The following is a 23,914-nucleotide window of genomic DNA, read 5'->3' on the forward strand; positions in this document are numbered from 1 at the left end:
CTGCAAGCTTCTGGTATGTTCCATGGGCAGGGCAGCGGCTGGGTATATAAAGAAGCAGGAGGGCGGCTGGGTGAAAAGACTCTTCAGGGCAGCGCGTGCGTTCCGAGATCCGAAGCATGGACGTCACCATTCATCACCCCTGGATGAGGCGCCCCATGATGAGCCCTCTGCCTTTCTTTCCCCAGCGGCTGTTTGACCAGCGCTTTGGAGAGGGGCTCCTGGAGACAGACCTGGTCCCCCCTCCCAGCATGTCCAGCAGCCTGTGGCCCTATTATAGTAGGACGCCCAGCATGCAGTTCCCAGCGGAAACCGGCCTCTCGGAGGTAAGACCCCCCTAAATCCCCGTCTTTAGATCCCTCCCAGAGGTTGTTTGATACAGACATGATCTTGCCTGGCATTTGCCCTCCTGGCGTACTATAGTTGTGAAACGATGGCAATATTTATCCTCTGGGAAGGGGAAATCCGTTTGGGGTTCTACCTAAGTTGTGGAGGAGGTGGGCGGGGTCCTTCGGTCAACATTCCAGTTTCAACTTTTCCCCAAAAGGACGGAGGGGACTAAAACAGCGTTTAGTACATACAAGACCAATTACCTCTTCTTTGGCACCAGGAAAAAAGTTCAATATTGGTTGGGGGCACCCAGAAAGCTTACACGCCGTCCCGTTCCCCCCCCCCCCTAAGTCTGGCGCAGTGTTTTTGCGCCCACCAGAAGCAGGGAGCTTCTCGCGCGCGCGCGCCATCTCCGCCCCCTCTGAGATAGTGGGATTGCACACCCAGAAGCAAGGGAGCTCATCTTCCTTGCATACCGTTCCCACACACGCCAGAGGCAGGCAGGTGCTCTCGGTTCCACGCTATTGTTGTCCTGAGCTAGTGTAATCTATACTCCAGAGGCAGGAAGTTTCCTTCACAGACCACACAATTTCCAGACCCTGGTGCTGTGTGTCTGATGCAGAAAGCTGTTTACTTTTCTACACCTTTCTCCCTATCGGACACAGTGCAGGAAGAGAGCTCGTCTCTCACGGGTAAACGTTTACAGTAATACTGTAATAGCTCTCTTATAGGTTTCCTCGTTTCCAGCTCAGATGGAATCTACTGAAACTCTACCTGCACTCTTCTCTCCCTTGAGTGGACCCTTCTCTAGTCTTTCTTCTCCCTTCCTCCCTTTTCTTTTACTCATCTACTTATTCGTCTATCTACTTACTCACTCATTTGTTTATTTATTTATTTACTCCTTTATTTATTTATGTATTTATTTTCTTTTCTTTTCTCTTTCTCACACTTATTTATCTCTCTACCTTTATTTTACCTGGAACGTGCTTGTTTAGGTAGTTAGGATGCAGTTTGTTGTATTAGATATGCTATGAAGAAAATTTCTTGAGGAATGTACGAATCCATGTTCATGTTCTGCATTTCATTTTCTGTATTTGTTGATTCCATTCATTGGCATATCTTTTGTTTTCCACTATTATGGATTGTTTTATTCCATACTTTGTAATTTTGTAAAAATTCAATAAATAAACATTGACTAAATTTTAAAAAAAAAACCTGCTGGTCTTTCTACCCGGACCCGTTTTTATACTGTGCAGCATTTATAAAGTACCCAGTAGTAGTCCCTTATGTGCTGCCTTATGAAGGAGCTGGATTTGATCCTTGGGGATAGCTGGGGATATTGTGTGCACCCAGCCGCAGAGTATAAGAGAGAGTTAGTGAATTAGTCCTTAAAATTACAAAAAGAGATCTTTAAGACACAATGGACAGATCCACTGTGTGGAAAGTGATTGTAGCAGTTTATTAACATAGCTGCAGGGGACCATCTTAGAGAACGGTGAAATCATTGCTCCATTTTGTGATCAACAGAACTGGAACACTTATAGAATGTTATGGGGGAAAGGGAGGGTGCTCTGTATCGCCCCGTTTCGGAGGGAAGAGGTTTTTTGAATGGAGCTGTATCCAGTCTTGGTTTGAAAAGAATAATAAAATAGCACAAAGTGATGGTACCATGGATTGATTAGCTCTCCTAAAGCTCAGAAGAGCCTTTTCCAGGTCCTTCTGAGCAGTTGCAGGCCACAGTAACCATCAACACCGCCCATTTCCTCTCTAATCCATACTTCAGCTATAGACAGATTCATCCTGAAAGGGGAACCAGGTGAGTTTGTGTGGCTGACTTATCCTGCTGTCCATGGAGAACCTCTGTTACAGGTAAGTAACCTTATTTTCTCCATGGACAAGTAGGATGAGTCAGCTGAGGACTGAGAAGGGGTGTTATATCAAGCAATATACTAAACCCTTCAGTGCCTGTGTAATGCTAAGTGTAAGATGAAGCTGAATTAAGGAGATCAGGTACCAAGTGAGGAGTGCAACATTACATCAGAGGGAAGACCACTCATGAGAAAGGCAATGCTAATCTCCTTTCTAGATAGATGATCACCCAAGAGGGAGGGAATGGTAAGCTCCAGTCAAGACAGAAAAGGGCAGCAAAGTATGCATTCCATTGCTACAGGGAAAGCTCTGTCAAGCTTGCAAGTGCATAGTTAGGTAGAGGAAGGTGAGAGGCATTTGTGTGGGCCCATGTGATCACGTATCTAGGTTGAGTGGTATTACCCATTACATATCTCCCCCAGGTCCTTCTGGTCTTCAATTGACCCTGCTAAAAAACAGCACATACAGGGTTAAAATAATTCTAAATCCTTTATTCACTTTTAACCAGGTCTTTACTCAAGTCTCCCCCTGGACTCCATAGATCTTCCAGGTCCTCTCCCAACCCCTCATTGGCCCTCCAGGTCTTCCCTAGCAGCTTCCAGTGCCTTCAACAGGCCCTCTGCCGGTCACCACTGGCACTGCCAGTCCCTCCGCTAGTTGTTCGCCCAACCTTATGGCCAACTTTCTCCCGGGTCTGTCAAGCTGCTTATTCTGGACTCCTCTGGCAGCTTCTAGTGCCATCACCGGTCTCTCCGCTGGTTGCCACCAGTCCCTCAGCTGGTTGCTTGCTAGACATCTCAGCCTTGGACCTTAACCTTTCTGGCTGTTCCTGTGGGGCCACCACCGGTCCCTACACTCTCCAGCCTCTTGAGTCTCCCACTCCCTGGAACTTTGCTGGTCCCACTGCTGGTCATCAAACCTGAGCCCTGCTTGGGCCTTCCAGCTATTTATCCTTTCAGGCCTCCAGTCTTTCAGTCATCTTTTCCTGGATGAATGCATTGAGGATTCTCCAGCCCCACAGTCATCTTCTCTCAGATGCACGCACCAAAGACTCCTCCTATCTTCCTGAGGATTTCCTGTCCCTCATCTGCTCTCTACGAGGATTCTCCTCTCTCTCAGTCCTCTGGTCTTTCTGCCGGGCCTTCTGCTGATCATCAACCTTGGGGTATGTCAGAGGGAAGGCTTCCAGGTCATCTGTAGAAGCCGCTGCCCGTGGCTTTTGTCAATAGAAATGACTGTGGCTGGAAGGAGGAGGGAGCTGGCCAGAAGAAGGTAAACATCCGCGGTAGGGTGGCACGAACCTAGGACACAGAATGAAGGTAGAGGGGTGCATTTGGACATGGGGGAGGGGGAGGAGCGTGTTGGGACTCAGGAAGGAGGGAGCACAATCTTGGACAAAGGATGGAAGGAAGGAGGGAGGGGGCATGAACTTGGGCCATAGGTTTGAAGAATGGAGTGAGGGAAAGAGATGCTGAGATGGGAAAGGGAGAATTGGATGTCTGCGTAAGAGGGAAAGAGAGATGGTGCACATCGGGAAACGAAGAAAGAGGAGAATGTTGGGCACAGGAAGAGCAAGATAATTATTGGACATGGTGTTATAAAATTATCTCTGGCTTAGAGAAATATATATTATAAAGAACTATTGATTTGGGGAAAGTTAGCTCGCTTGATTAAAACTTAACTCTAATAATTCAAGAACTAAGACTCAGAACATTTATAAGCAAATTGAAAATGTATTTAAAAGCATTAAAATCAAGCAGGTAGAGCAGTTACAGATAGGGTCTTTAAGTGAAAATAATAGAATACACTCAACAAAATTTCTAGGTTAAATATTTACATTTACTCAAAAATGCTGGTTAAAAGTCCTTAGAAGGCCGCCCTGTAGGCCCGAGCACATGGTTGATGTTGCAGCATGGTGATCCAGGGAAAAGAGAAAGAAGGTGCATCGTATCTAGGCTTTATAGATGTGAGTGGATCGAAACTCAGGGGCAGTCTCTGGCATAGAGCAGGGCATCACCTCCAATCATAACAGAGCAGGGCAGTCTTGTCCTCGGTGATATCATGATGAAATATTCTTGCAGATGGGGGGCCAGGGGTACTGGCATAGTCCTTTTACTAACCCATGCTTTTGTGTATTGGCCTGAGCTGCTGAATCTGGCCTGTAACGCTGTCTGAAGGTTAAAATGGCTCAGTCCTTTTCTTTTGTAATAAGTACTTTTAGCACAACACCTGGATAAGTTGGCTGGAAGCAGAGTTCAAAACTTTTCTTTACTTTAAGTAATTTCAAGAAAACTTAAGCAATTTACCTCCAACAATTAAATATAATAATTGGGAATATAAGATAAAAGAACACATTCTACTAAGGATGCAATTACTATAATAAACTATATACAAAATACTTATTAAACCTTAAAAGAAAGGAAGAGAAAGAAAAAAGGGGGAGAGTGAAAAGAGAGACAATTTTTGTACGGAGTGTGGTAGATAGTAGAAAGAGAGACCATTTTGTGTACGGAGTGTGGTATCGTATGACAAAGTGGTATTTGCAGATAATATCACGTTACAATAGTGGTGGGAGAAGAGTGAGGTAGAGATGTATGGGGAAGAAAGAGTTGAGAGGGAGAAATGTTGGATGTGGTGGTGGAGAGGGAACAGTGGGATAGATGGAAATAGATGTAAAAGGGGTCTCAAGGAGGTGGGAAGAATACGAAGATCTGAGTTACATGCAAATTCAACTTAACCGTTTAAAAAACAGAACCCATTCTTAACCCAGGGACTGCCTGTAATCCACTGATTCAAGACTCGTATGCCTTTCTACTAGAAAGAAGATTATCGAGGTAAGAACCTAATCTTCCCTTGAGGGGGGATATCTAATTCTGCAAAGTATGTTCCAATGTGATGGGTGATGGGCAATGAGCCTCTTGTCTGTTTGCAAAGACTCTGCATGCAAACAAAGTGGGATGGAGGGCATGACAGTTGCTTTGGCTATTCAATGGAGATTTTTGTCATGAGCATGCTGCTCGTGGTTGTAGGGAGGTTTTTTGTTTTGTTTTTTAGGCTTGGGGTATAGGCAGGTTGGTATATAAGAAAATAAGAATAGTCATACTGGGTCAGCCAATGGTCCATCTAGACCAGTATCCTGATTCCACAGTGGCCAGTCAAGGACACAAGTATTTGGCAGAAACACAAATAGCAGCAACATTCCCTGCTACCAATCCCAGGGCAAGCCATGGGAAGAGAATTTTGGCCCATTGGTGTAAAAGGCCTCTGTTGTGTTTATTGATGACACTTCAATTTCATAGAAATGGAGATACTGATGCCTGTTGGACTTGGCAGACATTGAGGGCTTTTTTTTTTTTGTCCTTGGGAGATGTCTGGGGTTGGTCTCCAGAGGCAGGATAAAGGGACCCAATATGTCTTGCAAGTGGGTACAGGTAATACTGAATATGCAAAGGCTCACTGAAGGAAGTGAGATTTGAGTGGATAGTAAGTGAGACAATTTGACCATCTTGGGTGAGGGAGCATAGAAATGATCAAAGATTTTCATTTGAATTGAAGAGCAATGCAAGTGATGCTTAAAGGGACACTGGCTGCCGTTCTCTGTAAATAAAAACCAACAAAAGAGGATGATATAAGCATAAAGAATAAAAATCAGTCAAAATTAGAAATTTTTTATGGGTTTTGGAATTGAGGATGTAGGTGATTGAAAGGCATGTGCATGACTGAGGTAACAGGGGTATTCCCTTAGAATTTGTGAAAGTGGGTTCAGCTAAAGACCCTTGAGTCTAGTAATTTGTTTTTCCCCTTGTGCTGGAGGATTGCCAGCAGTAGTAGGGTCCCCTGGATAGGTTCGAGGGTATTTCAAAAAGTAACAGCAAATTGACAGTATTTCATGAAATGAACACCCCTGGCATTTCAAATTCCTGCGCAGAAAAGATACATTCTTAGAGGAAGTGTTGACACTGCCCAATAGATGGCATGGCACGCTTAATCAGTTGGGTACCATATATAAAATGGTGGTGCCCTTAGCTGTTTGAATGGTAGAGGAGAAACGAGCAGTCATCAGAATTTGTGGTCAGAGGATGTGAAACCTCATGAAATTCATAGAAGAATGCTGCAACAGGATGGAGATGCCTGCATTGGTGAGAGAAGAGTGTACAAGTGGGTAGATGCATTTAAAAATAGATTAACATCAATCCCAACATGACCGTCACTGATAAGAAGGTGGGTTGTGCTGACACCATTATTCATGAAAACAGGCGTATTTCTTTAGAAGTTCTGGCCAGGGAATTGAATGTCGGTATTGGATCCGCACACACCATTGTCACAGAGGTTCTCAAGTATCAAAAGTAGAACATGGGTGTGCCAGGACTGTGTCAGTACCCCTGCCTAGGATGCTGACTGATGAACACAAGAAGGTTAATTTGCAGACTTCCACAGCCTTGTTGGCATGGTATAACGATGAAGGAGAATGCTTCCTAGCAGGGGATGAAACCTGGGTACATCACTATGAGCCTGAAAGCAAGAAGCAGTCTTCACAATGGCGCAATACTTCTCCAGTCAAGAAGTTGTTCAAATCTCAGCCCTCCGCTGGAAAGGTCCCGTTCGCTCTCTTCTGGGATATGAAGGGACCAATTTTGGAGCACTATCAGGAAAAGGATAAAACAGTGAATAGTGCCCTCATTCTACTACCTCTGGCAATTCCGAAAAATCAGAAGATACTTTTCAGAACCAGACTTTTCGCAGATACTTTATGCCTTTGTCCTCTCCTGCATGGACTACCGCAAAACACTATTAAACGGTCTCACTTAAAAAAATCTCCATTGACTTCAACAAGTACAAAATGCCGCCATCCACTGTCTAATAAACCTTCACGTACACAACCCAATCATCCCAGCCTGGTAATGGCCTACAAAGTCTTCCACAACATGGTACCAACCTATATGGTCTCCAAACTACCATCTTACAACCCAAACCGGCAACTTTGCTTGCAAATAGAAAAAAAACTATGCACACCTTCAGGACACTCCCTCTGCCTTGAGAATGCCTAGAAAAGATCCTACTCACACTACCTATCACACCTCTAAAACCAATTGCCACCTCACAGATCACTAGAAGGACTACTAAACTTCAGGAAGACAATAAAAACTCACCTCTTCCTCTAAACTCTATGAAATAACTCCAGTCAGAATACTACTATCCATGAAACAAGATCAACTATCACTGATACTACCATGCCCTGCCATACTTTCCATGTCATATCACACCTAATACATATTATAATGCGCTGTTATGTATTACCTTGCCATGTCATGTATTGTCATTGCTGACATTTCCACACTTTGCCAGTCATTCTAAGCTATACCATACCTAGCATCATTCACAATTATGGTATTGTCCTGCCAGACCATGCTCTGTTATGTTCCTGCCATGCTCTTATACATATTGTCTGCCATACCATGTATTGTCATGCATCATAACGCATGGCCATGCTCTATGTGCTGTCTTACCACAATTTGTACTGTCAAGCTCAATTAGATAACATCACCAATCCATGCTGTATGAGGCCTTGTTCTACCATGTCATTGCTTGTCCGCTTTCCTGCTCTCTTTCTTCTCTATTTTCATCTTTCTCTTTCTATTCCCTACCACACTCCATGTATGTTTGCTCCTTTTTCATTTTAATATGTATTCATACCCCTCCTCCCAGTCATGTCTCATATGTCATGCTTGTTTATCCTTCATAGTTCTAAAATACAATGTATGTTCCCCATATTAAGTTTTTATTGTATATGACTTCTATGGAAACCACTTAGGCTTTATAAGCAGTATAGCAAATAAAATAAACTTGAAACTCATGATCTAAAATATACTGCCTTGCTCTACATTACTATACCATTATGTTTTATTATGTATATAAACTTGTAACCGGTTCTGAGCCCTTCCAGGAGAATGGGATATACATCCAAATAAGTACAGTGCAATGTTGGAGGAAGAGCTAAAGCCAAAAATAGAACCATCACAGAGGACTTTTGTCTAAAGGCATTCTTCTCCTTCATGATTAATGCACGCCCTCACACGGCCACTGCAACTCTTTGACACCATTTGGAGATTGAGTCTGTACAGCATCTTCTATACAGCTCTGATCTTGCTCCCTCTGATTATCATGTGTTTGGACCTTTGAAGGATGCTTTAAGAGGATAAAGAGTTGGAAGATGAGGTCAAAGAAGCGGTGCATTTCTAGCTGACGGCACAACCAAAAAATGTTTTTTTCCAATGGAATAAAGAAGTTGGTGCAACGGTTTGAGAAGTGTGTTGAAAAGGAGGGCGTTTATGTAGAAAAATTACATAATTTGTAACTCTAATTAAATTATATATCTCAAAATATTAAATTTGCTGTTACTTTTTGAAACATCCTCTAATATATGGCAGGACAATTACATAAAAAGCTTCTTCGCCACACAAATTTAAATCACAGTACAACAAAGAAAAAAGCGTTACTTAACATACATCAATAATTTATAACATTATAATCAATTTTATTCCTCACCATAACATTACACATAAATGAGTTCACTCTCCATAACCTAACAATAAAAACTTTTAGCTGCTGGTATTTCCCACAGCAGCTTGGAAAACCTGGAACCTGTTATCAGTCCAATGTACTAAATGTTCTTAATAAGTTTCAAATCCATTGCACTTCTTGGACCAAAATCCAATGATGAATATGTTTTAGGCAGTGTTGATAGTTTCCTTCAAAGATGTCATCCAAACTGTACAAGCCAGTCCAACACAGATCACTGCATTTTGCTAGATCAGCATCTTCAGGAGCTGAAACCGCTCTTATATCATTTCATCATGTCATGGAGCAGCATTAGCACGGGCTCAACAGCCTTCGCACCCATTCAAAAGGACCAGCCAATGTAGATTAGCCCAGGGATAGACCAGGGCTTGCCATATTTGTAATGGTCTATGGATTTCTTTCTTTGACTTATTATTTATTCCTATATGTAACTAGCTGTCGTTGCAAAGTAAGTTGTAGATGATTTTCAGTGATGGGATGCTGGAGAGAATGCCACACCATGCTTGTAGTGGACATGAACAATTTTGGTCATTTTGATATGGCAGACATGATGGAGAGGACTGCTGGTATTGTGAAGTGTAATTTCTGATTGCATGGTTCCCGAGACTTCCAGCTGGGATGGAAATATCTGTCTGTGGAGCACTGGATGTGCATGGCTTATGTGATTTATTTAGCATCTACTGTTAGGGCAAAGGGAATAGTTAGAATAACAGGGAGAGTTTTTGCTTCGGGCTTTAAACTTTTATTTAACAGTTGCTCCACTGACCTCTCCTATCCCAATGGCCGTACCTAGGCCAGGATTAACCCTTTGTATTCCATGCAAACAAACTTATTGGGGGAGGGGGGAGCATTATAATGATTTTAAAACTCCCCCAAAGTCCTGTGTGCTTTTGACTATGGAGGAAACAGATATGAAGTGCTGCTGTCACACTTCCTTAAAGGACAGTGCACATAGGCAGGTCAGGATCAAGGCATAGGCCAACTCTTGCCTTGGTAAATCGGCTACTGGTAGAAAAGTATGAAGAGACAGGATTACAGTCCAAAGCCAAGAACTACTGCTTCTAGCAGAGGTCTGTCCTCCCCACTTTCTATATATTGTGCAATATTTTTTACTGCTAGTTACTGGTTTCCGATGCAGTCAGAAGCACACAGGTATCCCTTTGTGGGAGTTTTGAAACATTTAGTTTATGATGGGAGAGTTAATCCTGGAGAATAGATTAATCTTCACAGGCAGTAGTGGTTGTGTCTCCATCCCCCAGTACCTTGGGAAGCATTGATTAACACATTTGAGATCCACAAACATTTGACTCCTGGGCATGTGTCTTCTGCATCCTATCTAGGTGTATGCCTTAATACTGCCCTGGCAATACCCCTCTAGTCTGAATAGAAGGTGCACATGCCATTACACTGTGCATACATACTTTGATATATAGAGAGGGTGGACATTGTTTTAAAGTGCACAGAATCACATCACCTGAGAATCATTTGTTTCATCTTCAAGTAAAGGCTTCCCAAAGTTGTCCTGGAGCCCCCACAACCTCTTGGGATATCCCGCTATAAATGTAAGCGATTTCAGTTGCGAGCCTACACTGATTGTAACACCCAACAGGTAGTATATGGTATTAAATACCCTTGTGGCAAGTGGTATGTGGGCCAAACTAGAAGGAAAATTAAACTCAGAATTGCTCAGCACTTATAAGATCATGAGGGGCATAGAGAGAGTAGAGAGGGACAGATTCTTCAAACTTTCAAAAAATAAAAGAACAAGAGGGCATTCGGAAAAGTTGAAAGGGGACAGATTCAATACAAATGCCAGGAAGTTCTTCTTTACTCAACGTGTGGTGGACACTTGGAATGCGCTTCCAGAGGACGTTATAGGGCAGAATACAGTACTGGGATTTAAGAGAGGATTGGACATTTTCTTGCTGAAAAAGGGAATAGAAGGGTATAAATAGAGGATTACTGCTCAGGTCCTGGACCTGTTGGGCCGCCGCATGAGCGGACTGCTGGGCAAGATGGACCTCAGGTCTGACCCAGCAGAGGCATTGCTTATGTGCTTATGTGCTTGAGTAATCTAAGGCTTGGTAAGGTTGATATGCCATTGGTTAACCATTGGGTTGATGTGGGTCATCAAATGAGTGATGTCAGGTTTGTAGTACTGATTCATGTGAATTTGAACAGGGAAGGGAATATGACTGACGTGTTATTACATAAAGAACAGCGGCTGATCCATCAATGGAAAACTTGAACCAAAAGGATTAAACAAGGAGGTGGAGTGGCATGTGTTATGAGGAGGAAAGTGACAGGTGGAGATAATTTAGGTAAATGGAGGTGAGTCTATATAATGCAATGCATGGTGGGAAGGTGGAATCTGTCTTTAGTTTGGAGGAGGAGAGAGTTGCTATGGAGGTTTTGAACCGCATGCTGCTGCTGTTGTTATATGATAAAATGAACTATGCTAAGGTAAATTTCATTCATATATGTTGAAATAGTTATGTATAAGTCAAACTGTAGAGCAGGGATGCCCACACTTTTTGAGCTTGCGAGCTACTTTTAAAATGACCAAGTCAAAATGATCTACCAACAATAAAATTTTAAAAAACACAAAGTACACTGTACGCAGAGAAAATGTTAATTATCATTTATATTCCGCGGGTTTTCAAAGAAGTCAAGGCAGATGACTTTATGCAATGTCACCTCAGGAACAACTATACAAAAATAGACAAATATACCCCCTCCCTTTTTACTAAACCGCGATAGTGTTTTTTAGCGCAGGGAGCTGTTCTGAATGCCCTGCGCTGCTCATAGGCTCCCTGTGCTAAAAATCGCTATTGCAATTTAGTAAAAGGGGGCTGTAGTGCAAAATATAGACAGAAGATATTAACAGACACATTTTGATCACTAAATTGAAAATAAAATCATTTTTCCTACCTATGTTGTCTGGTGATTTCATGAGTCTCTGGTTGCACTTTATTCTTCTGACTGTGCATCCAATATTTCTTCCCTTCTTTCAGCATGCTGTATGCTTCCAGACCTCATTCCCTCCGCCAACTTTTTCGTCTTTTCTCCCTGCCCCCTCCCCTTTCTTTCTTTCTGTCTCCCTGCCCCCCTTTCTTTCTGTCTGTCTTTCTCTCTCCATGCCCCCTTTCTTTCTGTCTTCCTGTCCCCCTTTCTTTCTTTCTGTCTCCCTGCCCCTCTTTCTTTCTTTCTCAATGCCCCCTTTCTTTCTCTCTTCCTGTTCATTTCTTTCTTTTTCCCTTCTTTCTTTCTGTCTCCCTGCCTACTCCCAAGCCACTGCTGCCGCCATTGGGGAACAGGCCTCCAAACCACTGCTACCCCAAGCTCTCCCTGCTTCCCCACATAGAAGCATTGGGTCAAGAGATTTCCTTTCCCTGATGTCATTTCTGATGTCGGAGAGGAAGTTCTGGGCCAGCCAGGCAGCGATTGGGTGGGGGAAGTTGGTCGGCTCGGCGCTTCGGAGTCAGGAAGCAAGTAGAACGCGAAGGCAATGCGATCGACTCATGTTGCCTACGCGACCTACCGGTCGATTGCGATCGACCTTTTGGGCACTCCTGCTGTAGAGTATTATGATAATAAGCAGATGGAACCACACTAGTAAATTGAAATTTATTGCATAGGTGAAACAACTCAATGAAAACCTGAAGCAGTCGTGGCTCCTGAAGACACTGATCCAGCGAAACACAACCCTTTGTTGGGCCGACTGAACAATATGATTGTAGAGTCCAGTGGTGATATCAGAAAGCATAAACTATAATCATTGTGGTTGAGCAACATAAGACTGTGGTAGCAATTTGCAATTCAGCAAGAGAATATGTGATAATTTAAAAAAATGGGACAATGTGGTGTTTAAAGGAACTGAAACTGAAAAGGCTTTGCTCCAGTCCAGGTTTTCTGGCCCAATGGGTTATTCCTGTTGAGATATTTTATAAAGAAAACAGTTGTGTATTGTGATTTGTTCACAGAGTGTGGTTTGGTAATGTTATTTAAATCAGTGTGATATAAATATATTTATTATGTGGTAATAAAAAGCAAAACATGATAAGTGCAACAGCAGGCTTCTTAAAGTTAGTAGCTATAAATGTTCTGAGATATGCACATGCTGAATATGTAGTGCATGTAGACTTCTCATGTACATGCCTTGTATATATCTTGAAATTATGTGTTTTATTGGGATATGCCCAGCTAGCTGGGTTTTCAGTGTGTCTATGAATATTTATGGAATAGATATGCATATGCTGCCTTCATTATATGCAAATCTCTAATTAATAATCATTGAGGATATCCAGAAACTTCCAACACAGTGTGCCCTGACAATTAGGGTGAAAACCACTGCTGCAAGAAAACAAAATAAATTGGTTGATCGCTGGAATAGTCTTCCACTGCATGTGATCGAGGCCAGCAGCGTGCCTGATTTTAAGGCCAAATGGGATCGTCACATGGGATCTATTCACAGGGCGAAGGTAGGGGAGGGATATTAGGGTGGGCAGACTAGATGGGCCGTGGCCTTTATTTGCCGTCAATTTCTATGTTTCTATGTAATATCCAGTAAAGGAAGCACAAATAAGCTTTCTGAAGTGGAACTTATGACCATTTGTGACCATGATTGCACATAACTGCTTGAGTACCTGAATAAATTCATGTAAAACCGTTCTGAGCTCCCCTGGGAGAATGATATAGAAAAATGAATGAATCAATCAATCAATAATAATAAAACCTTTAGCACGTATGCGCACTTTAAACTCTGTGTCTTCATGCTTCCGTGCCTTCTCCGCATGCGCAGTAGGAGTGTGTGGCAGTTTCGTGCGACAGTTTAATAATCTCGCCTTCTGCTGCCGATCACCCGTGCTGGCATCAACTGATTTCCTGCTTTCTGCCCCGATCGCTGATGCCAGCTGACCCCTGGACCAGCAGCAGCAGCTAGCTTTAGCCGCGGTTTCATCATGCAGCTGCAGGCCGGCCTAGCAAAAGCCCCGATGCTGCCTGATGAAACCGTGGCTAAAGCTAGTGGATGCAGGACAGGGGGAGCAGGGAAGGGGTACTGCTGGACATGGGAGATAAAAGGAAGGGAGAAGAGGTGCTGCTGGACAGGTGAGAAGGGAAGGGAGAAGGGGTCCTGCTGGACAGGGGGGAGGTAAAAGGAAGGGAGAAGAGGTGCTGCTGGACAGGGGAGAAGGGGTACTGCTGGACGGGGAGGGAACAGGGAAGGGAGAAGGAGCACTACTGGACAGGGGGAGCAGGGAAGGGGTACTGCTAGGCAGGGGGGAGGTAAAAGGAAGGGAAAAGAGGTGCTGCTGGACCTAGCAGAAAGAGAGGGAAAGGAAAGGTGCTACACACTGGAGGTGAGGGTGAGATGGTGCATGAGGCGAGAGTATGTTGGGTTGGGGGGTGGGAAAGAGGGATGCCACTGAGGGAAGAGGCAATGACAGAGAGAGAAAGTGTTCAGCAGGCAGAAAGTGTTGGACGTGGAAAGGGTAAGATGGATGGGGAGGGCAAAAAGGAGGGAAGGAGAAATGTTACACTGGGGAAGGGGAGAGGGCAGAGAGGGAAAAGTTGGACTCATGGAAGGAGGGAGAGATAGATATTGGTTGGGGGATTTGAGGAGGACCAAAGGAGAAGCATGCAGGAGGCCCTGCAAACATAGTTAAAAGCACAGAAAAATAAAGTCACCAGACAACAAAGGTAGGAAAAATAATTTTATTTTCTATATAGTGATTGAAATGTGTCAGTTTTGAGAAAGGAAAGATGTTAAACTTTAACTGAGGGCTGCAGAAAAAAATAGTTAATGTCTTATTAAAGAAACGACAATTTTGCATGAGGTAAAAACTCTTAATCTAGACCCGTTAATGTAACGGGCTTAAAGACTAGTAAATAAATAAAAGCAAGTTACATAAATAGATAGTAGAAACTTGACTTTCCCTTAAACTGTCACATTTGTGGCTACAGTCACTAAACCTCACTATTTGTCATAAGTGCTCCCTTTTTTTCTTACTTTCCCTTCTCATTCTCTTCCCTGGCTCTGCTTCCCCCATCATTTTTTTGTTCTGTTCCATAGGTGAAGCTGGATAAGGACAATTTCTCTGTCTTGCTGGATGTGAAACACTTCTCTCCAGATGAGATCAACCTGAAGGTGGTGGGAGACCATGTGGAAGTGCACGCAAAGCATGAGGAGAAACAGGTGTGGAGGCTCATGGACATTTCATTGCCAGCCGCATAATTGTTGGCAAATAAGGGCCACTTGATTGCTTTTGGCCTGGTCTATTGGGTCATATGTCAGTTATGCACTGGCCATTGCCCTCACCACTGTCTGCTATATCCATGTACTTAAATTCTAGCATTGTTGAGCTTAGCTTCTTTTTCTGTGGAAGTTTGGTGCCAGTCTACTTTCTTTAGTTGATTAGTATCTTCCAGCTCAGTTAGAACTAAGTCAGTTGGACTATGGGACCATAAGCTTTCATTCATAACTAGGGTTACCATAGGGCTCCAGAAAAAAAGGGGACGGATTGAGATATCCAGGTTTTACTTCCATTGCTTTCAAGGGAAGTAAAACCCAGATGTCTCTATGTATCCTACTTACTTCCATTGCTTTCGGTGGAAATAAAACCCGGATATCTTAATCCATCCTCCTTTTTCTGGAGCCATATAGTAACCCTATTCATAGCCAACTGGCTTTGTTTCCTTATTTTTATCTTTATAATTCAGCTTAGTCTGTACAATGGTTCAATCAGGAGCCATACTGTGGTTCCTTCTGATCTGGCTCTGGGAATTAGGATGAGGCAATTCTAAACTGGGTGTCTCCATTTAGGGAAAGGGATTGGGACTGGGACTTGTTGCCTTTTCGTAGTTAAACAACCACACAAAGTGGTTTACATACAGGTACTTTAAAACATTTTCTATATCTGTCCCAGTGGGCTCACAGTCTATTTAATGTACCTGGGAATGCACCCAAGAAAGGGTGGTAGGAGCCTCTATTTATAACAGAACCTAGGTTTCATTATAGAGTACAGTACTAGTGTGATCTGGTATATCAACATGCCTAAAAACAGCAGGAATGTGTGTAACTTACAACATAAGTAGGAGCCCTGCCTATGTATATACACACTCTGCTAGATAGTTATGTATGTACAGAATAGCACTTAAGTGGCATATGGCCATATATATATAGAAGTACATACCTAGGCATGTATATTCTAGTATTAAACATTTGTGTGCAATGGGTGTTTAAATGTTAAAAGACCTAGTTTATAGACTTGTCCTCCATATGTCTCCAGTACCTGAGACTCCTGCCTCTAGATGTTGTGAATAGTATACAGGGCATCTACATCTTGAGCTGGCCCAAGAAACAGGCAGTAGGTTTGCAAAAGCTAGACCAGCAGAAAGATGAGCAGACCAAAACACCAAAGTAGAACTTTATTAAGCAACACCACTGGAGGGGTAAAAACCTATGCCCACAACTCGGCCAAATTTCACCCTTCCTGGGGCTGTGTCGGAGGCTAATATTTTATTTTACATGTTTATATTTTTTAACAGTACTGTTGTTACACAACCTAGAAATCAATTGTTTTGCAATTTGAGATTGGTTGTTTAAACACACTGTACTTTAGCTGTTGATTCCCACTTTCCGCACAACTGCAAAGGGTATCACTTTAAGATCTTGATCTCCTTTCACTTCTGCAGTGGAGAATAGCTTCCTCCTCAGTTTTACCTTCTGCAAAGCCAACTCAGAAGGTGTGTTCTGATCTGATCTGCTTCATTTTGATATTTTCAGGTATGTTTCCATCAGATTTTTTAAAATTTTCAGTGCTCAGCGGTTCCCTTTTGGGCTTACTCCGTCGGGGAAAGGATGCAGTCCCGTGGAGGTAGACTGCTGCTCCCAGGCTAATGTCATCAAGTATCGTGGAGCCAGCCTGCTTGGTATCTCTTCAGGAGCTTGGGGTCCATCCCCCTGAGAGTGGCTCACCTGCTGATTTCATCAGCGGCTTGAGTGCAGACTTTGGGGCCCCCGTATAACAACCCTCTGGGAATCAGTAAGCCAGCTACATAGTTTCTCCCCTTGTCGCAGTGTGAGGAATCTCAGGGGTAAGAAACTGGTTGTGATCTGCCTGACCGGCAGTCTGAACAAATCCTTCAGTGCAAAGTCTGACAGTTTCTGAGACAGAAATCCTTTTCCTGCAGACAGGCTGATTCAGGCAATCAGGCACCAGAAGTCACAATAAGTACTCCCATTATTCACTAAGGGGAACAATGGGGGGGGGAGTACGGTTTTTTATGGGATTTTTTGTTCCTATTCAGCTCAAGTGATTGTTCAGCCTGAGTGAGAGGAGCAGACCTCTGTCTGCAGCTGACAGATGAATCCTGCAGGGACCTGCTCAGCTAGCCTGCTTAAACTATGGAGCTCAGGGATTTCCCCTGCTGTTTGCTCGCTCCTTGACTTGATCAGGAGTGTTAGCACAGGCGGTACAGGCACCAATTTTGTTTCTTCTGAGCGCACCCGGTATCGACTACACTTTCCTCACACCTCTTCACGGTGTTTGGAGGTCCTAGGGGTTGAGGCTCAATCTGGCTCTGGCCTGACTGGCAGCAGAAGAGGCAGCTTTCCTGGTGGCAGATGTCCTCTCCTAGTTCCAGCTAACCTGAGAAGTGCTGTGGCAGGTTGCAACACTTCTTCCCAGCGTCTGGTCTGTGAATAGGGTTATCAAAGCCCACAGGGCAGTTTGGGGGTGGGGAGTGTCTGAAATTGTGTTTTTAAGGTTATATTTTGTTGTAGCCTTGTTTCCTCACCCCAGAAATCCTTAAATCGCTAGATTTTGAGGTCTTCTGGTGCAGCTACAGCCACTTTTTTCAACAGATAGCTATCTTGGATTTTTTCAAGTTTGAATTCTAAATTTTCAAATTTCTTCAAAAAGCCTTGTTTTTGATTCTAACCACCAGGGATGACATCCTCATGCTCCAGTGACATGAATTCATGTGAAGTTTGTGCCGGTTGAGTACCCGAAGAGCACTCTTGTGCTGCGTGATCTCCTGCACATGCTGGGAGATCACGCCTCTGACCACCTTATTAATGCTGCCAAATAACTGTTGGGAAGAATAGGGGATGATTTTGCCCTCTTGGGGTTCCATGATGCGGTGCCAGTGCCTAATAAAGGTCCTGATGGCTCCAAAGCAAAAAAAAAAAGTACTCTAAACTCCCTCTTGTAGGGGATTCCTGGTCCTTTATGCCTGATTTTGTAAACCTGCTCTGGCAAGCCTATGTCGGCAGTGCTCGTGCGCCTTTCAGGTCATCTAGAGAGCGACCATCTGCGCAGCCTCCCCATGTTTCAGCATCTGGACCTCTAAGTACGTCAGTGCAGTTCTCAAAGTGCCTCATTTCTGGTTGGTCATTGCTTCAGTGCCGCCAGGGGATTTCCTGCAGTGATGCGCGATGGCTACTGGGCTGGAAGATTTAAAATTTCAGCAATCAGGAGGTGGATGCAGGAGTAGAGTCATAACTGACTTTGACCGCCAATTTTTGGGGAGGCCATGGCCCCTGTGGCCTCCCCCATTCGGACGCCGACTCCCAGTGTCAGTGACTGGAGCAGGTTTGGCACAACAGCTCGGCCTCCAAGAAGCTACAATAATGCCAGAACAACGGTCATTCCTCCTCATATCAGAGGGTGTCTGTCAGCATTCTGGGAAGAATAGGAACAGATTTTGTCCGACCACTGGGTTCTGGACATTATTCGGGAGGGGCATAGGATCAAGCTCTCAGCACCCTCTGGATCTGTTCTTCAACTCTTCAGCCAGATAGCTGGAGAAGGAGGCCAGAGTCAGAGTGACGGTGCAATGTTTCTTAGAAGAATTGGTATCATGCAGATGCTCTTTATACTTAAAAAAAAGGCACAGAAGATTGGAGGCCCAATCTGAATTTGAAGTCTGTAAATGAGTCCTTAAAGGTCCCCTGCTATTGCATGGAGATGGTCCGCTCAGTCATAGCGATGGTGGCTCCAGGAAAATTCCTTGCCTCTATGGATTTGACAGAGGCTTAGCTTCACATACTTTTCTTTCCGGATTACAGGAGATAATCTGAGATTTCATGTTCTGCAGTGACAATTTCCAGTTTGTAGCACTCCCTTTCGATTTGGCCATGACTCCCCACACCTTTACCAAGGTGATGGTGGTTGTAGCGGCCCACCTGCTCAGGATGGGTACTCAGGTGCATCCTTTTTTGGACGATTGGCTGATCAGAGCTCCCTTTCTGGAGGACAGTGAGCACACGGTTCAGCAAGTGATGAGCCTCTTACAGAACCTGGGCTGGATAGTCAACTTCAGCAAAAGTCAGCTGCAGATGACTCGGTGCTTGGAATTGCTGGGAGTCCTTTTCGACACAGCGCAAGGCCGTTTTTCCCCCTCACTCCGAGCCACACAAACAGAAGCTCAAGAAGCAGATCCTAGGGGCCTGGCATTATCTGCAGGTGTTGGGCTCGATGGAGGCGTCCTTGGAAGTGGGGTCCTGGATGAAGGCTTATATGTACCTTCTCCAGTACTCTCTTGTTTTCATATGGTCTCCAATGTTACTCCCTGCAAACACAGCTCCCCTGACCAGTGGAGGCACAGCATAGCCTACATTTGTGGCTTCAAGGGGTGAACTTGGCAAGGGGCATGCCTCTCAGAATAGACACATAGGTCACCCTCACGACCAATACCAGTCTCAGCAGCTTGGAGGCTCTCTGCTGCAGTCACCCTCTCAAGGGCAGGTGGACCCCATCGGAAAGCAAGTGGTCCATAAATCGTCTAGTTGGCCTTGCAGCAGTTGCAATCTTTCCTGACAAGGAATGCTGTCAGGTGTTTTCAAACAATGCCACCACAGTGGCTTACATGAACAGAAAGGGAGACACCAGAAGCGCTTCCCTTCACTTGGCGGCACGGATGTTATTCCAGTGGGTGGAACTTCACTTGCAGACTTTCTCAGCTGGCAGGAGTAGAGAACACATCTAAGACTACTTTCTTATCAGACAGACTCTGGATCCTGGAGAGTGGTCACTGTCCCAGAGGGCATTTTCCCTCATAGCTCAGACTTGAGCAGACCGGACTTGGATCTCATGTCCACAGCCAAGAATACGAAGGCAATCCGCTTCTACAGTTCAAGAGCTGAGCAGGAACACCCTAGTTCAACCCTGGCTCACAGAGCAGCTCCTCTATGTATTTCTGCCAAGGACCATGGTGGGTCAGATCATCCGCAGGATAGCGACCCATCATGATCTGGTGATCCTGGTAGCACCGCAGGCCTTGATTTGTGGATCTGGTGTATCTGCAGAGAAGCAAGTTTCTGAAACTGCCTGTTCATCCGGGGCTCCTCAGTCAAGGCCCAGTTCCGATGGAGAAGCTGGAATGCTTTGGTCTTATGGCATGGCTCTTGAGCACGCAGCCTTGATTCAGAAGGGTTATTCAGAAGTTATGGTTACGACTCTCCTTAGAGCTAACAAGACTGCGATGCTTGTGGCTTATGCTAAGACCTTCCAGTTATGGTGCATCAAGGAGTAGGTAGAGCCAGAGAGGGCTCCCGTTCTGGTGATCCTTGCTTTCCTGCAAGCTGATCTTGAAAAAGGCTTTGCAGTTTCATCTCTCAAAGTGGAAATAGCCAGTATCTCATGCTCTTGGGCACAGAGTGGCCTACGGTCTCTACCTTCTCACCCAGACATCACTCAGTTTTTGAGGAGGGCTCTCAGACTGAGACCCTCATTGCACAGACCGTTCCCATCTTGGGATCTCAATGTGGTCTGTACTTTGTCAATCGGGAACTTAATTTGCCTACCTTTTCATCCTACGGGTTCTGCCAACTAGGACACTTTTGTGCAAGCTGGATGTGCGCAGGGCCCTACTTATCTACCTAAAGAGCACTAATGACTCTAGGCTTTCTGATCATCATTTTGTGCTGACTTCTTCCTGCATTTCCAGTGGGAATCAGCCTCCTATTTCTTTTGTAACACATTCCACAAGCTCATTAGAGCTCCTGAGTGGGAGCACCAGGCTATTTTTCCTGATGAAATCTGTAGAGCAGCAACTTGGGCTATTCTTTGCACCTTTACAAAGTTCTACAGAGTGGATATAGCGGCTTGAGAGGATACCACTTTGAGATCCTCAGTTCTGCAGGCAGGCTAATCTGTCCCTCCATAGACACATGGGATTGCTTTGGTATGTCAGCTAAAGTATGGACTTCTGTGTATATGTAACACAACAGATTAGGTTCTTAATTTGATAATCTGGGTTAAGATACACAGGAGTCGGTACTGTCCCTCCCTGTGCGGATTTTTTTTATTCACCTGATGTCTGTCTTGGACATTGCCAGGGCCCAGCTCAGGATCTCTTTTAATATATTAAAGATTAAGCAGAGAAGTTATAGGAACGGGGGTTTCCTAGTCTCTTTCCCTTTGGAGAGTTCTCTATTCCCTGCTAGTTGCATTTAGCAGATTAGCTCTTAGTTACTCATGTGAGTGATTTATTGTTCACTGTTTGCTTGTTAAATATTTCTTCATCATTACTTTATTTCCTAAATTTCAGAGCAGAATATGTTTGTTGCCTGGGAAGTTCTCTGTTTCTCTCCTCCTTTCTTATTTTTCAATGGAGTTCAATTGGTTTGGTACCAACTGAGGAGGGAGCTGCTCTCCACTGCAGAAATGGAGGAGTTCAAGATCTTAAATTGATACCCTTCTGCAGTTTTGTGGTAATCAAACAACTAAAGCAGACTTCTGTGTATCTTAACAGAACCCAGATTATCAAGGTAAAAATCTAATCTGTCATTACAAGTTTATATTAACTTTATTATTGGCCTCTGACACAGCCCAGGAAGGGTGAAACTTGGCCAAAGCCAGGGGTATAGGTTTTTTCCCCCCTGCAGTTGTGTTGCTTAATAAAATTCTCCTTTAGACTACAGCTTGTTTTGGTCTGTTCACCTTTCTACTAGTCAGGAAACAGAACCAGCTTTGGAACTGAAACAGGGAATTGAGGCAGCACACTAATGCAACATGCCTGACAGATACCTACTGTCCTACTTTGATACTACTCTAGTAGTGGAAATGCACTAATGGTTCTAAAGTCTGGTCTAACCTCCAGGCATGAAGAGTTTGCTTATGTTAATCTCACTCATAGACTTCCTCCTTCTATAGGACCCCTCTCAGTTTTATAATATAGAAACATGGTGGCAGATAAAGGTCAAATGGCCCATACAGTCTGCCCATCCGCAGCATTCACTATTTCCTCCTCTTTTCTTTTTCCCTACCTTTCTAGGATGAACATGGCTTTATTTCCCGTGAGTTCCATCGGCGCTATTTGATTCCAAAGGTGGTGAATCCCTCTGCCATCACTTCATCCCTGTCCCCTGATGGGGTCCTCTCCATTACTGCCCCTACCACACCATCAGCAAAGCCTGAAGAACGTACCATCCCTATCACGCGCACAGACAAACCTGCTGTGGCTAGCAAGTGAGAAGACTGCTCAGAGGAAGAGGGGAATATAACCATACAAATATCAACTCCAAAGTGCCTGCAGGCTATCAATACCTACTTTTTTGCTCCCCTGGTGCTCTGAGTTCTTCTTATCCCTATATGGCTTACAATACTACAGTTGCTTGTTCCTTTATGAATCCTAGTAAGTTGCTGTTTATTGGCCAGAACTGGTGCCAACAAGTAGAAATCCTCCAGGTTTGAACTTATGAAATACTCAACCATAGCCCCTGTTCCTGTCTTTTCTCCATTCTTGCCCTTATCTCTTATTGGCTATCCTTTCTATCTTCTTTAATCATTGATTTTCAGTCTCTTCACCCTGCTTTTACTGTGTCCTAAGACCCTACCTCCTTCAGTCACCTTTAAAATCTATTCCCCTAGCTTATGCCCATTTTTGTAGAACATACTCCAAAGCGACTGGGCATGATCTTCATTGGGTTGTCCACAAGGGAGTTATTCTCCTAATTTTTGGCTCACAACATGGAGAAATGCTGTAGATAACAGAACTAGGTTATTGTTGATGAGCTCCAGTCCAAATCATTTACCTACATGAGCTCATACTTGTAAGGAACAGTGGCTGAATAAGGCTTATTTACTGCTGGTGTGATAAACAGATATGGAGTTCAAATGCTTTATCCACCATGCACACTGGAGCCTAATCAAGTTACTTAATTGCCCTTTGCTCCAACTCAGCTTGTAATTTGTTGGGGGAAAGGACACTAACTACAGGAATAATCATACACAGAGCCATACCTACTGCCACCACTTATGCACATCATTAGTACATGTTTTCCTCATTAATTGCCTACTAGCCTATAGTAGCTCCAGGCTCTCCAACACTACTGGCTAATAAGACTATCCTTAGGGATCCTGCAAACATCAGCAGCACCAGTGTGAGGATCTAACATTGAAAGATAAGATTCCTACATCTGAAAATAAAATAATTCAATTTGAAAAATAAATAAATAAAAATCGTAGTGTAAAAAAGTGTCAAGTTTTTTATCTAAATATGAAGCAATAATGAAAACATGCATATATAAGAAGGAATTGCGATATATTTGTCTCTGTGCTTGTGTAGAACCTCATTTTTTATGTAAAGGATGATGGGTGCCTGGGAGTCTCCTAACAAGACTGATGGAAGCAAAACCACTACAGCAATTTTAAAAGAGGCCTGGAACAAGTTGGAGGGGAGAAGGGATTATTGGATACACACTAGGCTAGCTACAGTGAGGATCTTCAGTCATTGGGAACAAGGAGTATAGCTTCACAGTGAGGGGAGTGAATGGTAAAACCCAGGCCTGGCACAGAGGATCCTGTGAGGAATGAGGTGTTTCTGTGCTTGTTCCAGTCTTTAATAATGCAGAACTTTGTTTCAGGACTAGAGACTCCTTGGCCATGTGGGAGTGAGGGGTAAAGCCTGGGATTGGTATAACACAGTGTCTCACAATCATTTTCGAGCCGGAGCACACTAGTGTCCGCGGCTCAAGACACCCGGAAGTGCGCAACGTTGCTGTGATGATGTCACACGCATCCGTAACATCACATTGATGTCAGCACATGTGCAAAGGCCCTTCAAATGGGTGCTGGCAGTAGGGGGTGCCTGCAAGGAAAAGAGCCAAAGAGGAGAGGTGCTGGCGCCAGCT

The 23,914-nt window shown here is 44.0% G+C and overlaps 1 protein-coding gene across 1 annotated transcript; it reads left to right on the forward strand.

The window, feature by feature from the left end:
- Positions 1-11: 11 nt before the first annotated feature.
- HSPB6 (heat shock protein family B (small) member 6) lies at positions 12-23,258 on the forward strand. The gene is made up of 3 exons (XM_033914122.1): positions 12-323; positions 14,849-14,971; positions 22,057-23,258. The coding sequence occupies exons 1-3, from the start codon at positions 117-119 to the stop codon at positions 22,252-22,254; spliced, it is 528 nt and encodes a 175-aa protein (XP_033770013.1). The 5' UTR covers positions 12-116; the 3' UTR covers positions 22,255-23,258.
- The last annotated feature ends 656 nt before the right edge of the window (positions 23,259-23,914 follow it).

Source organism: Geotrypetes seraphini, chromosome 11, assembly GCF_902459505.1.
Source record: "Geotrypetes seraphini chromosome 11, aGeoSer1.1, whole genome shotgun sequence".
NCBI classification, from domain to species: domain Eukaryota; kingdom Metazoa; phylum Chordata; class Amphibia; order Gymnophiona; family Dermophiidae; genus Geotrypetes; species Geotrypetes seraphini.

What these genes read in the sequence shown, in the direction of transcription:
- HSPB6 (XM_033914122.1), top strand. Translation starts at nt 117, where the DNA reads ATGGACGTCACCATTCATCACCCCTGGATGAGGCGCCCCATGATGAGC. An exon ending in CGGAAACCGGCCTCTCGGAG is followed by an intron (nt 324 to 14,848) that starts GTAAGACCCCCC and finishes TCTGTTCCATAG; the next exon opens with GTGAAGCTGGATAAGGACAA. An exon ending in CAAAGCATGAGGAGAAACAG is followed by an intron (nt 14,972 to 22,056) that starts GTGTGGAGGCTC and finishes CTACCTTTCTAG; the next exon opens with GATGAACATGGCTTTATTTC.